At 31.3% G+C, this 14522-nt stretch overlaps 9 protein-coding genes and 1 non-coding gene across 10 annotated transcripts; 3 read left to right on the top strand and 7 right to left on the bottom strand.

The window, feature by feature from the left end:
* Positions 1-41: 41 nt before the first annotated feature.
* On the top strand, positions 42-2033 carry Chro.80591 (hypothetical protein). The annotated part of the gene is made up of 1 exon (XM_661595.1): positions 42-2033. One exon carries the CDS (start codon positions 42-44, stop codon positions 2031-2033), a length of 1992 nt encoding a protein of 663 aa, XP_666687.1.
* On the bottom strand, positions 2034-3398 carry Chro.80590 (hypothetical protein). Its single annotated transcript, XM_661594.1, has 1 exon — positions 2034-3398. One exon carries the CDS (start codon positions 3396-3398, stop codon positions 2034-2036), a length of 1365 nt encoding a protein of 454 aa, XP_666686.1.
* Positions 3399-3975: 577 nt separating this feature from the next.
* On the top strand, positions 3976-4641 carry Chro.80589 (hypothetical protein). Its single annotated transcript, XM_661593.1, has 1 exon — positions 3976-4641. One exon carries the CDS (start codon positions 3976-3978, stop codon positions 4639-4641), a length of 666 nt encoding a protein of 221 aa, XP_666685.1.
* A 752-nt stretch (positions 4642-5393) lies between these two features.
* Positions 5394-5906, bottom strand: Chro.80588 (hypothetical protein). The annotated part of the gene is made up of 1 exon (XM_661592.1): positions 5394-5906. The coding sequence occupies one exon, from the start codon at positions 5904-5906 to the stop codon at positions 5394-5396; it is 513 nt and encodes a 170-aa protein (XP_666684.1).
* A 275-nt stretch (positions 5907-6181) lies between these two features.
* On the bottom strand, positions 6182-8152 carry Chro.80587 (exoribonuclease, VacB/Rnb family). Its single annotated transcript, XM_661591.1, has 1 exon — positions 6182-8152. One exon carries the CDS (start codon positions 8150-8152, stop codon positions 6182-6184), a length of 1971 nt encoding a protein of 656 aa, XP_666683.1.
* Positions 8153-9620: 1468 nt separating this feature from the next.
* On the bottom strand, positions 9621-10502 carry Chro.80586 (hypothetical protein). The annotated part of the gene is made up of 1 exon (XM_661590.1): positions 9621-10502. The coding sequence occupies one exon, from the start codon at positions 10500-10502 to the stop codon at positions 9621-9623; it is 882 nt and encodes a 293-aa protein (XP_666682.1).
* A 264-nt stretch (positions 10503-10766) lies between these two features.
* Chro.80585 (RNA recognition motif (RRM)-containing protein) lies at positions 10767-11534 on the bottom strand. The annotated part of the gene is made up of 1 exon (XM_661589.1): positions 10767-11534. The coding sequence occupies one exon, from the start codon at positions 11532-11534 to the stop codon at positions 10767-10769; it is 768 nt and encodes a 255-aa protein (XP_666681.1).
* A 313-nt stretch (positions 11535-11847) lies between these two features.
* Positions 11848-11920, bottom strand: trnA. Its single transcript has one exon. It is a non-coding gene; the product is annotated as a tRNA-Ala (tRNA).
* A 21-nt stretch (positions 11921-11941) lies between these two features.
* Chro.80584 (protein kinase NPK2) lies at positions 11942-13096 on the bottom strand. Its single annotated transcript, XM_661588.1, has 1 exon — positions 11942-13096. One exon carries the CDS (start codon positions 13094-13096, stop codon positions 11942-11944), a length of 1155 nt encoding a protein of 384 aa, XP_666680.1.
* Positions 13097-13555: 459 nt separating this feature from the next.
* Chro.80583 (hypothetical protein) lies at positions 13556-14047 on the top strand. The annotated part of the gene is made up of 1 exon (XM_661587.1): positions 13556-14047. One exon carries the CDS (start codon positions 13556-13558, stop codon positions 14045-14047), a length of 492 nt encoding a protein of 163 aa, XP_666679.1.
* The last annotated feature ends 475 nt before the right edge of the window (positions 14048-14522 follow it).

Raw genomic sequence — 14522 nt, 5'->3', positions numbered from 1 at the left:
TTTCTGAATTAAAACCCAGCAATATACTTTCTATTAGAGTAATGGTTGAGTGCTACAAGAAAGAATTAGATTTGGAGAATGACGAAAAATTTAGCATTGAAAATTTGATTTTATCCATTTCAAAAAGTTCAAACAATTCTTTTTTGATTCGTCAAATACTTTTGATAATGAATTGTATAGATAAGACCGATCCTGAGGTCAGAAGAACAATTAAAACCCTTGCTTTGAACTGTCTTAAGTTCACTCCTTTTGATGATTCTGTAGAACTCTTAGAATCAGAACTAATTCCACTTGAGTCAATAATAAGATCATCTGAGGGAGGTGAGTGGGTGGCTTACTTTTTACATAGATCGGTAATTTGGGCTTCCTTAAAGCTATTGGATGATTGTCTAGATAATAATGAATTCTTAGAAGCAATCCAGACAATAATTGAGGAGATTTTGAACCCTGTTGAAGAAAATGGACAAGGATCAAAAGCTGAGTTGAATATGTATAAGATGAAGGATTTAATTGATTGTCTGGATTCTCAAATAGAAATTAAAGAGTCAGATGAGTCATTTTCTGCATATCAGCTTCTAAAAGAGATAGTTGAAAGTAGATGGATGAGGATTCTATTTATCCTTGAAGCAGCAATGTCTATTCTAACCCACGCAGAAATTAAAGATTCAACTTATTGGACAGAGGATATCTTAAAGCAATCAACTAAGTTCTTTGTGAGACACTCACAAGACCAGGGAATACCCCAGATCTTACTTGCCAGATCTACTGCACTAATTACTATTATCCAGGAAAGATCTTCGCCTTATGCATACTTGAGTGATGATGAAAATGATAATTTACTTTTTTTCATCCAAGGTCTGGAAAATGCTTTGCATGAGCTCTCTCAAGATGTATCTAATGAATCTAACAGTACAAATCAATCAGTTATTCTCTATGTTTCAGTACTTTGTGAGGTATACGTATCATCAATTGTAGATATTATTATGATTAGACAAATGAAAAAAAAAGGAACTTTAGAGTTGAATTCTGAAATTCTTAAGGGTTTACATAGTATTTGGGAACTTGCATGTGGTTCAGCCATCTCTACCCACAGACTTTCTTCCATTTCACTCAGAGGAGTTGCAAGGATTCTACTTTGTTTAAGAGAAAGTACTAAAGAAACTCAATTTTCGATTGAAATTCTGATTTCATTACTTTATTTAACTTATATGACAGGTACTTTGGATGAGTTCGATGTTTTAGTGGAACCTCAGAATTTCATTTCTTTAAGTCCAAGAAGAGTTCTTACACAGGACCAAATCTCAATTTCAGAAATATTTTCAGTTGACTTGTTAATTAACATACAAAATTTGGTAAAATCTTCTGGAGATAAACAAATGTTGATATATTTGTTTTCGACTTATATTACTTTAAGTTTTCAACATCTTAAGAACTTTACAATCTCTCTTTACGGTTTATTGGAGAGGATTTGCGAAAGAGTTGGAATTACAGCTTGGAGTTCTGGGTATTCAAAAAATGCAAACAAACTTCTTATTTTTGGTATCTTACTTCTAAGACAAGGAACTGAGTATTTGGGAGAGAGTAAAGACGATTCTGAACTAGTATCTTATTCGAATATATATGGTCTTTTGTCACTCTATTTGCTTTATTTAAGATTCCCAAAACATATTAAGAAACTGGACTTGAAAAGAATTTTGTCTCATATTTATTGCTACTTAAAAGTGGATCTTAAGGATCAGGATATTCAAAGTTTGGAATGGAACATTTTTAGGATGATTCTAAAGGATTCTGAATTTTCAGATAGTTTTTACGATCTTGACCAAAATCAATCATTTAAGAACTTAAACGAACCCAAGTTGGATATGAACTTTATATTGAAAATTAATGATGAAAATATCAGAAGAATGTGTTTAGAATTTGAAGAGAGTGTTAGGAGTAAAGAAGAATCTAAGGTTATTGAATTGAATAAGATTGGAAACAGAGGTAGAAGAAAAGAAAATACTAGAAATGAAAATATAAATTTTTGTAATTAACTATTTAAGTTGAAAAAAGGAATGTTCCAGAGCTTCCTTTGCAGAGATTCTCTTTTTAGGGTCAATAATAAGACATTTCTCAATAAGATTGGAGAGTCTCCGAATAAGAGTTTGCTCAGTTTCAGAGTAAACAATATTAGAGGATTTTACTGAATCCATTAAACTATTGTATATATTTTTGTTTGCAGTATAATTCTTAATAATTTGTAACATTCCCTGTGTGTTGATCCATTTGAATTGCGTCAGACACTCAGAAAAATGGGATTTTGTGAACACTCCTTGGTTAAGAAGCCTTTTCGGAAAGTTTCCTCTGTATTCCATAATTAGCTTGATCATATCATTATTTGTTCTTCCTTTGAACATAATATCTCCAGTAAAACACTCATAAAGTACACAACCAATACTCCAAATGTCAATAGGCTGTCCATAAGATATACAACCCAAAATAATTTCTGGAGCTCTATAGAATCTACTAACTAAGTAACATGCAGGGGAGGCATCTGTTGTAAAGTGCATACTTCCAAAATCACTAATTCTTATGGTTTTCCTTTCAGAGTCTATTAAGATATTTTCTGGCTTAAGGTCCGCATGTACCAAGCCCTTCTCGTGAATTATTTTCAATCCCTGGAATATTTGGAAGGCCAAATCTTGTGTTTTTCTAATGTTATGTTTGGAAAAATGGTGGATACAATTCTTCAAGGATCCATGTAACCACTCAAAGACTATACAAAGGTGGTTTTGATGCATAAATGTTCCTTGAACCTGGACAATATTTGGAGCTCCTTTGAATTTTTTAACAAATGAATACTCTTTCTCTCCAGTACTTCTCATCATATCGTTAATTCTAATAATCTTGATAGCTACTTCATTTTGAGTTTCCATATCAACACATTTAACAACACTGCTAAACATACCTTTACCAGTGCTATTACTGGAGACTTTGTACCTGTTTCCAATAATTTCTCCAATATAACTCACGTAATATCCATCATCATCGTCACATTCTAATCTTTTGTTGTAACCTGGATTCCCTGATGGTTTAATATATTTTGATTTAGATTCTTCAGTATCTGACGCAAAGATATCATCAATTTCCTCAAAATCAATATTCTGTTCTGTTTTATTATCCTTTTTCATAATTTCTTGCTTTATTTCGTCTTTACATTCCAAGTTATCTTGGCTAGATGCTAATTCGGGTTCTTTAATTAATGCATTTTTCTGTTCTTTTATTTCAACAATTAGAATCTTGTTTTCTTGATCTGCTTTAGTTAGAGATGTGACTTCAGAAATTGACTTTTTTTTAAGTGAATCCATTGGACTTCTCACTTCCGGAGAAGGGGATCTACTAAATGAGCTTCTTCTCATTTTTTGCTTATGTTAATTAATTCTTATTTTTAATTACTATTATAGGGAATTACTTCCAAACAAACTTAATTATTAAATTAATCGATTTCATCTTTTTTACTTTTTTATGCAATGCATAATAAAAAAAAAAAATTTAAAATATTAGGTATCGAATATTATTATATACCGGCATAGTGGTATCGAATAATTAATAAAAAAAAAAAATTTTTTTTTGGAAAAAAAGTGTGAATAAACTTAAAGAAATAATGAATATTTGAAATAACAATCCAGCCCATTAATGATTTTTAATTGAAATTATTTTAATCTTTTTGAAAGAAATAGTTATTCATTGAAACTCTAGCAGCTATTTTTTGAGAGCTAAAGCAGCGAACATGTTTGATCGAACTCAAGAATTTAGAAGATTGAGTGGGGCAAACCCTCTGGAATTTGAAATGATTGATATTAACATTTCACAATTTATGAAGGATGTGAATGAAATAGTAAGTTAAAATTAGAGATTTTAGAGATTTTTGTTTAAGTAGTAAATTAGTGTAGTGATATAATTGTATTGAAGAAAGAACTTGATGAAGGGGATATAATGGACTTGGATTCTATTATATCTAAAAAAAGTGAACTTAATGAAGAAAAAAAATGTTCTTCCTTGTCAGAAAAGGTTCAGTTTTGCCAGAGCAAAATGTTAAAGTTAGAAGAAGAATTGAACACTCAAGAAGAAAGCAATAAAGAAGATGAAAATAGGTATCCTTATAGAAGAATGATAATTTCTAATATTTATACTTTGTTAGGAGAGCTAGCATCTCAAGCACAATCCAGAATGGCTAAGAGGCTCGAAGCTCAGTATATTAAGAGTCAAAAGTTTAAAACTAGGGAAAGAAAAAGTAATCTTAGCTCAGAATCAGCTGGAATAGATTATTCTAGGTTGGATCAGAAAAGCTATAATTCATATGATGGAAGTCTAGATCATGATCAGGATCTTGACCCAGGAATGGATGAATTAACCCCAGAAATGGAGAAAGCCGCTCAAGAATTGCTTAATCATTTTACTTCTGACTTGGATGCTTTAAGAGAGTCTCAAAACCAGTTACACGAGATTTCATCTCTGATGAGCTTTTTCTCATCAAAAATACAGGAACAATCAGAGATTTGTTCAACAATATTAGCAGATGCAAATGATGCAGTTGACTATCTGGATGAATCAAAAATTTACTTAGAAAAGATGGAAGAAGCATATGGAGCCAGAGGGTAAGTTTGAATTAATATAAAAATATATTATCAAGAAGTTAACAAACATATATATTACTATTATTTTCAGTTATCAGTTCTATTTGATGTGCTTCAACATCATAGCTGCATTGATATTATTAATTTTTGACTTTTATAAAAGCAAAAGCTATCCTTAATATGGACAAATAAGGAGAATTTAGTTAAGTAAAGAGTTCGCATTTCTTTACATTGGAGAATATAAAGAATTAGTTGCATATGCGACCGATTCTTTGATTTGGTTGGAGAAATTAGAAAATCCTTGAGCCATTTGGTTTGAAACGTCAGAAGAAAGGATATTTTGGATTCCCTCATTGACTTGATTACTAGTAGAATAAAATGCAGGTGCTATTTATAATTTAATAAAAGAAAAGAGGTTAGTTAAAGTTAAATAAAAGAAATGTAGGAAATGCTTTAATTCAGGATATATAAGGGTTTTAGCCTCGAATTAGGATTTGTAATTAAGAAGGCCAATATTTGAGAAATTTTATTTAAACATCCCAAGATTGAGATCAGTAAATATTAAGAGACTTTGTCCAATATAGGAACTTTCTTCAGACAATAATATTCATCAGAAGAAAATCGGCCCCAAATATCTGAACTTTAAAAGTCTTATTATTTGCTATGGATGGAACAAATCACATTCACAAATTCAGTAATCATAATAGAGATTACAGAGAATGGTTTGGTCTTGGAATAGCAAGGATCTCATACTTAACATTGGGATTTACTGAGCCATTAATGGAGGTATTTTGTATTTAGACTTACCACTCCCAATTTCAATTTGAACGCTAATTCGAGCACTAAAACCAGTACTAGTCCTAAATAGGCATTTTCAAATAAAGAAAACATACCTGCAGTATCGTTGATAAAGTTAGAAATTTGGTCTGACGCTCCATATTGTTGGTCTATTCCCTGAAAAAAGTTTGTGATATTTCCCCATACTGTAGGTTTCGCATCCACAAATCTGCAATAGACCCTGCAACCCTCATTAAATACTAATTCTTCCTGGGTAGCCTTGACAGCAAACTCTGGCTTGGAATAAACTACAATAAAATTAGCTTCCCTTTGCAGAGAGGGACCTTCCTCTACAAAAACCACTGGACCAATCCATGACATGAAATTTGAGCATTCTTCTACGCTTGTTCCTGTAGGGAAGTTACATGCTAAAATACTGCAATTTGAGTCATAATTTCCAGGCGCATAAACATCTGTTAATTCCTTTGGAATAAATGCGGGATTCACAGCCATTTCAATATAACTTTCAAAAATTCTCTATAAGCTAGTTCTCCCTATATATATAATGAAATATTATCAGCAGTTTGCACAACGTATTATATAACTATATATACTTTTTTTTTATTGTCTATTTTCAAATCCTTCCTAACTTTATTTACGTCAAAACGAACTTATTTTACATGCTCGGCGCTTAAAATTAGGGCGCCTTTGTAGTGGGTTAGGCGGGCACTTTGCAAATTGTAAAATGCGGACAGATTTGTAATATAATATGAAGATTCAATTGAGTACTAGTTAAAATTTGAGATTTGTTCATAAAAGTAATGACTTAGCGGATTCATTGGGACAACAATGAACTTAGGAGGTAGGGTTGTAGTGGGGATAAGATTAACTGGGAGGTATGACCATATTCCAATAGTTTGCACAATCAGTTTATTTTCTTGGTTAAAAGTTAGTTTGTGTTGAAATTGATTATTCATTCGATTATTAATCATATCCAAGTACAATAGGATATTCAATTTTTTTGAAGTTTTTAGCTTTTTTAATGTATCTTTTAAGCGATCCTGATTGAATTTCCAATAAAGTTCGATTTTATTGCCTTTAGATTTAATATTGATAGGTAATGATGGATTCAATTTTAATAAGGAGACCAGAGAATTGTTTTTAGCAAAAGAATCTGAGCTAATAAGGAATAATTGATAAAAGTCTGTGGGATAAAGCAATACAGAATGAACTTTTAGATTACTAGCATTGATCTTGTGAATACAAGCAATACTTGGAATAGTGACATGAATTTTTGAAATTAGTTGGGAAAAAAAGATATTATTTGAGTCTCTCTGCATATTTTTGTTTGCATTTGATTTTATGTTTGAGTTATCGCAAATAATAGCATGATCATTTTCCGAGAAGATTAATTGATTATTACTATTCTTTGAATTTTGTTTGTTTTTCTTGTCGGGGCTCTTTTCCATATTATCCAAAATATCATATACCATTTGGTGTACTAGGATATCAGCAGCTCTACGTATTGGAGAAGTAAAATGTGTATATAAGTTCATATTTAAAGCAAAGTGATTAGTTGAGACATTTGAATCTCGCGCATCTTTATTATAAACCATATATCTGGCTCTACTAAAAATATCTCGAAGCATTTCACTTACAGTACAGTAATAAAGAGGCCCATAATCCTTATAAAGTTTATATAAGCCATTAACAATATTTTCTCTATTGATATTATCCTCAAATATATGCTTAAATCCATGTTTTCTTAAATAAGTAATCAACTGATATAGTTTTGTATTTGCAATTTCATCATGTATTCTGATAATACAACCTGATTCTGGTCTGTTCTTAACAGTGAACTCAGCAGTTACTCTATTAGCTAGTAGCATTAATTCTTCTATTAAAGAATGGGATATAGAGTGATTATAACAAACTGTGATTCTCTTTGGAGAAATTTTTTCTAAGGAATTTGGTATTGGACTTTGGATATCAAATTTTAACTCTATATTTGGAATAATTGAGCTATATTTCATAGAGCTAAATGAATCATTACTTTTAACTAAATTAAATGGCTCAGTAATATTAATAGGAAATTCACTCTTAAAATTAAAACAAGGATCAACATTGAATAACTTGATTGAGTCACTTCTATCTTTGGAGTTTTGAATAATGCTAGTTAAGGTCCTTAAAAGCAATAAATCATGTACAATATTTATTCTATTATTTTCTTTTACTGTAGACCTTTTCATAATTTGGGAAATTCTACTATCTTGGCAATAATTTAATGTGTTCAATTTAGACTTTTTGTTTTTTTTATCAATTTGGTCAACAATTTCAAATAATTGATCAACATCATCATAAGAAAACTTTCCAGTAGATGTTATAATTCCATGAACAAATTCTGGCTCTCCTATGACTTCTCCTTTTTGGTTAACCTTGATAATTACAGATAATGTTGGCCTTTTTTGGTTTGGAAGAAGAGAGCATAAATTACTAGAAAATACACGTGGAAGCATTGGAAAATTAGTATGGGGAAGGTATACACTTGTACAAAGCTCTTTTGTTGTACTTGAAAGTAATTCTTTATGTCTTAACATATAGTAATATACATCGGCAATATGGACTCCAACTTCATAAATCATTAATTCACTATCATATTTAATATGTATTGCATCATCTAAATCTTTAGCAGTTGGTGGATCAATAGTAAAGATTTTATATTCTTTTGGGTCAAACTCTCTTCGATTGTTTTGTTTCATCCATTCTTGAGAAGATTTTGAAACATTAATTCGGGTATTTTGATATTTATCATATATTTTCTCATGAGAACCCAAATCATAACAGTCTAATAAGCTTGAAAAAATAGTTTCAAATTTATTACAAGATCCATAAAACTTGGATATCTGCAATTTCTTGTTTACACTTTTTGGACATATTTTAATTGAAGCCACGAAAAAAGCAAGTTTACAAGGGATTTTGTAATTTTGAATAATATTATTTTTGGCAAAGAATTCTTAGGTATTTCCTGTTTAGATTTAATCTCATTATTGGGTAACCTCTTTTAATGGGAACGAAACAAAGTTTGTTTTTTTTAATATCAGCACAATTTGAAAATACCAAAGTTCTGAGTTTCGCTTCATTGTCATTGATACCTATTACTTTGAGGCAATTTTGAATGTTTGATTCTTCAGTAGACTTAGAAGAAGGTTTTTTTCCAGATTTTTTGGAATTCTTCTTCATTTTAGCTTCTTTCTCAAGTCTTTCAAGGTATGATAAAGGGCGGATAAAACCTACTATTGGGCTCTTTTTTGTAACTGATTCAACAACTTTAATTATAGTTCCAACATACTTTGGAATTGGATGTTTTGATTGAGAGCTAGACTCGGCTAATAGTTCAGGATGATTTTCAGTATTAATGTTTTCTTTATTTAGACCTCGATTTATATTTATTGTCGTATATTTGCTTTTCTGGGAGCTATCCAAACTGACTTTTTTGCAATTATCTATAGAATTAGAATCTTCTAAACTATTAAAATATTCAAATTGGTCATTAAATTCTTTAGAATCGGAGGTATAAGCAACATATTTTTGTCCCTCCTGGTTACCCTGTAGCGATTTTTTATTTGCCTTTTCTTTAAATCTCCTAGTAAGCCTCCCTTGGAAAGTCTCAGAAACTTTCACTAATACAGTATCTCCATGAATTGCATCTTTTGTACCTTTTTGCCCAAAAATATAAATATCAAACGGGCCATTTACTTGATCATCTACAGTGACAAAACTTTCCAAAGGATTTGCGACTCTAATAACTCCTTTATAAATGGGAGACTTGACCTTATTCTGAGGAATGCTGCATACAGAACTATTTTGTTTGGCCATTCTCAACAACATAATCCCCAGTAATATTCTATATAGATAAATTAATCTGTTAATTCATTCTATAATTTTTTAGCATTTTGGACATTACCGCGTTTTTTGAGCATTACTCACAAATAACTGACATTTTGGCGCCACGACCAGGCAATTATTAGGTATCAAATATTGCGAAAAAAAAAGATCCAAAAAGCTTGTAAGAGAAATACAACTAAGGCAAAGTATGAAAATAATTGAATTCAGACCTATTAGTTAGTGTGTAATTTATAGTTAAGCATGTTTAGGTTTAGGGTAGAATTAAAATATATTAGAGGATTTATTTCTAATTTGGATAAATTTTTCTTCCAGTTTTATCGTTTATTTACCGGTTAAGATAGTTTTAAGATAGTAAATTTGGATAGCTGAGGCAAGAATTATAGAAATGATTTGAATGGCAGTATAAAAGACAAGTTGACTGTCTGCATTATAAATCATATTTAAGTTGGTTTTTGTGGCAGCCCAATTATATTGGTTTTCTGTGTTTATTATACTTAAGATATTATCAACATTTTCTAGCTTTGAAGTCAGTTTATCTACATTTTTTTTGTCGACAGCTTTATTTTTTTTTGAGTCATTACCTACAAGTAGAGATATACGAATAGTATCATGCCAACGGTGATTAGAAAGAATGACAGTATAAGTTCCCTTAATACGATGGTCCATTTTCCCATCATCTGAACCATCTTCTGGAGGTTTATTATTGTATACTCCTTCACAGCCGTGTCTACTATAAATTCTTTTTGATTCTGGGTTATTGATTGTGACATGGATTCTACCTTGGGTATCGTCAGTACAATAGTAACCAAGCAGGATGTATGGATTGACTTCATCTAGTTCAAAATAGAAGTACTCATCAGCTTTAGAATTAAGATCGAACACAAAGTGGTTTGACGGTATGAAAGTCTTCATTTCTCTAAGCCATTCAAGTAAGAAGTTACCTTTTTTAATATCTTCAGGAGAGCTATCAGACTCCTCAATATCAAAAATGTGATCTAAATCAATTGCGTCAATACTTTGATCCGATATAGTTGGCTTTTCCAACCTATGCTCGTCATCCCAATGAGTATCTGTACTTCTAATAACAGGTTCTTCATGGCCCGTTTTTAAAATATTTCCTGCAGAGATTAAGTATAACTTCCCAACAAGTTCTAGAGAAAGTACAATATAAACACACACCTTCAGCAATTCCTTCATTTCCATTTCTTTATTATTATAATTTTTTTAAATTTAGGTTAATCAACCTCTAAAATTCCTCACTTGGTAGCTTTTGGCGGGTTCTTGGTTTCCGTGTTGACATTTCCTAAATTGTTATTCCTTATTTAGGATTGATGATCGGAAACTATAATTTCTTATATTACTATATGTAGGAAAGTGATTTAGATATCATTAAATAATTAGTTATGACGATAAGCTAGGTATGAAAAAGCTATTATGAATACTATAATAATCAACAATGTATGGAGGCTAAATACAAGATGCCTTGAAGTCGGTGCTTCCGTCGTACATGTGGGCTTCAATTTGTCTGCCATCGAAGTATCTTTGATTAAAAATATCGATAACAATTTCAGCATCATGTTGGGATTTTAATTTGACACAAACAATTCCCTGTGGATGTCTAGGAATACATGTAACACTTACTACCTCACAATATTTGGTTACCTCTTCCTGAACTTCTATTTCTAGTTCACTGTAGAATTCATCCCCCTCAGGGTACGTTTCAGCTTCTTTTCTAGAATACATTGGTCTAAGAACAACTATTCTGGAAGCAATGTTGCTATTTAGTGAATGTTGCTCGTTACTCCAAGATAAAAGCCTTTCCTCTTCCATTTCTGCTGCTTTTAGTTGCTTTCTTTTTTTATTAATTTCAGTTTCAGATAATGGAGCAATATTTGGTTTGGATGACTTGTTGAATATTGCCTTTTCAATTTTGACTTTAAATCCAGGTCTAATTTCGGTTTCATTTAGGTACTTGAGAGCTAATTCAATGCTTTGTTCATATTTATAAACAACTAAAGCATTTCCAGAAAATTCTTTGGTAAGCTCATCATTGTATAATTTAATCTTTGGAGACAAAGTTGTTGGGTCAATTTTTATGATACCTCCCCTACCAAAAAAATATTTCATCTCTTCAAAAGTTATATCTTTTGGAAGCCCTTGGACATAAATAGAGGTGTTTACAAGAGTTCCTTTTGCTTTTTTCTTGTTTAGTTTCTTTATTTTTTTCGAATCCATAGCATTAATAAATTCTATATATAATCTGATTAAATAAAAATAATGGCTTTCTTTTAGACTGAATATCTTTTATTGCAAGTCATGTAAATATAACTTTACATACAAACTAATATAACAAATTAAATTGTGGGAGAATGAAGAATAGGAAAATTTTTAAAATAAAACAATTATCGTTTCAGTGAATTGTCATATGATAGAATCAAAATTGCTAATTCTAAAGCTTATTGTCAAAAATTAATTTGAATTTGTTTCTATGGTATAAAATTTTGATTCTAGCGCCATTCAGTTCATGAAAAACGTTTGCAAAAAAACGTGGACCCGCCGGGAATTGAACCCGGGACCTTGTGCATGCAAAGCACACGTAGCTACCACTGCACCACGAGCCCCCCGCAACGTTGGACGTATTCCTAATTGCTATCTATTTTTTGAATTTGCTGTAACCAAGCTAAGAATTCATAGCGATTGCAGGTGCCAAAATTTAGCCATTTGAGGTCTTGGAGTTGGAGTGCAGTGAGACGTTTTAAAGGGTCTAGCTCTAGGCATCCCTTGAGAAAGGCATAAAAGTCTGGATTTTTGCGTAAGTGTTCTGGCAAAGGACATCTTTTTATTATTTTCTCCAGAAATGGTAGTGGTTCTCCATTTTCTGTATTGTCTTCACATAAAATATAAACCATGTCGAACAGACTAAGGTTTTTGAAGGGGTGAGTTCCCACAGCTAGTTCATAAATACAAATTCCAAGGCTCCAGATATCACTAGAAAAAGAGTATGATTTACCTTGTAATCTTTCAGGACTCATGTATATCTGGGTTCCAACAAAAGTGGATACATTTTTATTATGGTCTTTAGTAGTATTTTGGTCAATGAGCTTTGAAATTCCAAAATCACTAATTTTTACTGCTCCATCCTGATTAATAAGAATGTTATTTAATTTTACATCCCTGTGTATTCTATTATTCTGATGAAGATATGCAAGTCCATCTACCATTTGTATTGAGATAAATTTCAGAAAGTTTTCATTGACTCCTTCCGGGGTCTCATTACTTTGAAGATTTCTATTCAAATTTTTATAAAGTATGTCACTTAAAGTACCGAACTCCATGTATTCCATAACTAAACATACTACACTTTTGTTAGGCTTAATAAAAGCACCAAAAAATTGTACTAATAAAGGGCAGTAGCTAGTCAACCTCCAGGAATGTATTTCTGCAGAGAGTTGAGATTGATGCAAAATATCTCCTACATAAATATCTTTTATAGCCACAATTTTACCTGATAATTTATGGATCGCACTAAATACCACCGAACTTCTTCCATGACCTAATGGAGTTGGATTAACCTCAAAATCTCCAAATGATACGTAAATATCTCCAAGACCATAGTCTGACTCAAGACCTCTTGTACCTTCATGCGTAATATGCACACCCGTACTTTTATGCAGTAAAGATACGCCATCCGAAGAAAGTGACCAATCAGTATGTAGAGAATTAGAACCATCAAAACTACCCTTTCTTTGCTCTTCATTTTCTTCAAACTCAAAACTATCAAGCCTTAATGCACTCATGCTTGTGGGAGTTTAAAATTTAATTCAGAATTAGAAGTTAAATACATTAAAAAGCCAGGAAATATATAATTCAGGATATGAAGTTGATTTGGCAGGATTTTAAATTCTAATCTCCTAATTCAATATTGAGAAAATACCAAACTGCTCATAAATACACATTTACTTTATTTTCATGCCTTTATTAATTTGCCTAATTAACATTTTGGCGCCATCTAGTCTTAACATTATTTTATTATTAGTTGAAAACAAAGCAGAGAAATTGGGAGGAAATTCAGAAACTATCTAGAACTTTTACTTATTAAATTTAAACAACTTAGGTTGCTAGATAATTCCCGGAGAAGAGGTAGAACCAATAATTAATTCAGGACAAAATTAGAAGCAAACATATGACTTTAAGAAAGCCGATTGAACTAGATCTATAAGAATACAGTTTATCACCTTAAATACTAACTTGGCACAATGTATTCTAATAATAGGAGGAAATCTGGCAGAAAGTGCGTCTTAGATACGGATATTTCCCCGATTTTGGAGAAAAGGATCAGAGCAAAAATTGTTCAAGACAGAATCGATTTAAAAGGCTTAATCGATGAGCATATTGGCAAGAGAAAAGCAATAGAGAATGAGTTTAATGCTGATCCTAAAAGTTTGAATGACGAATCTCTGAGAGAGAGGATCCAAATTCTAGAGAAGGTTAGGGCTAATTTATTAAGAATTATTTCAATAAAGAGCGAGGCTTATTACCGGCTTCTAAACAAGGCGGATAATGTTAGACGAGATGAAATCAGTAAGTACGTAGAAATTGAAAACAGAAAGAACAAAGAGAGGGAAAATGACATTCTAGCAGAGAATCTAAAGGATTTTTCATCTAATGTCAAAGATTTGGTTGATAAGATTAACCAATACAAAGAAGATTATGAAAAAAAGAACGAAACAATTCTTCAAGATCCATAATACTTGGTCCAGTTTACAATACCTCGAGGTTATGTTTCTAGAATACCACAAAAATCTTTGTTCCAAACTTGGAATTCAACCAAACAAATCCACTTTAAGAAACTGTTGGATGTTAAAACACTTATTCACAACCAATATCTCATCAAGTTACTTTCAAATTATCCTAAAGTATTCAAAATAGAATATTATAAATGATATTTTCCAACTTTATATTCCGAATTTACAATGAATTATTAATCTTTGCTCTATTCTTGGCGCCACATTTAGATTACACAAATTATTTATAATAAATGAAGTGTTTCTATGTGCTCCCTTTGAATAACAGTGATGTATTTTCTGATCTTGGTATCCGGATTTTTGAAAGTATATATGAACGTAAATCTTGGGTCCCAAAGCAGATTTCACTGAGTAACATTTATGAAACTGATTTAGACTCTGAGGACTTCAGGCAAAATGTATTAAATTCCATAATTCG

The sequence above is a fragment of the Cryptosporidium hominis genome (assembly GCF_000006425.1).
Source record: "Cryptosporidium hominis TU502 chromosome 8 CHRO018193, whole genome shotgun sequence".
Taxonomy (NCBI): Eukaryota; Apicomplexa; class Conoidasida; order Eucoccidiorida; family Cryptosporidiidae; genus Cryptosporidium; species Cryptosporidium hominis.
Note: the sequence above shows the minus strand (reverse complement) of the source record. Positions and strands in the feature narration are given on the sequence as shown.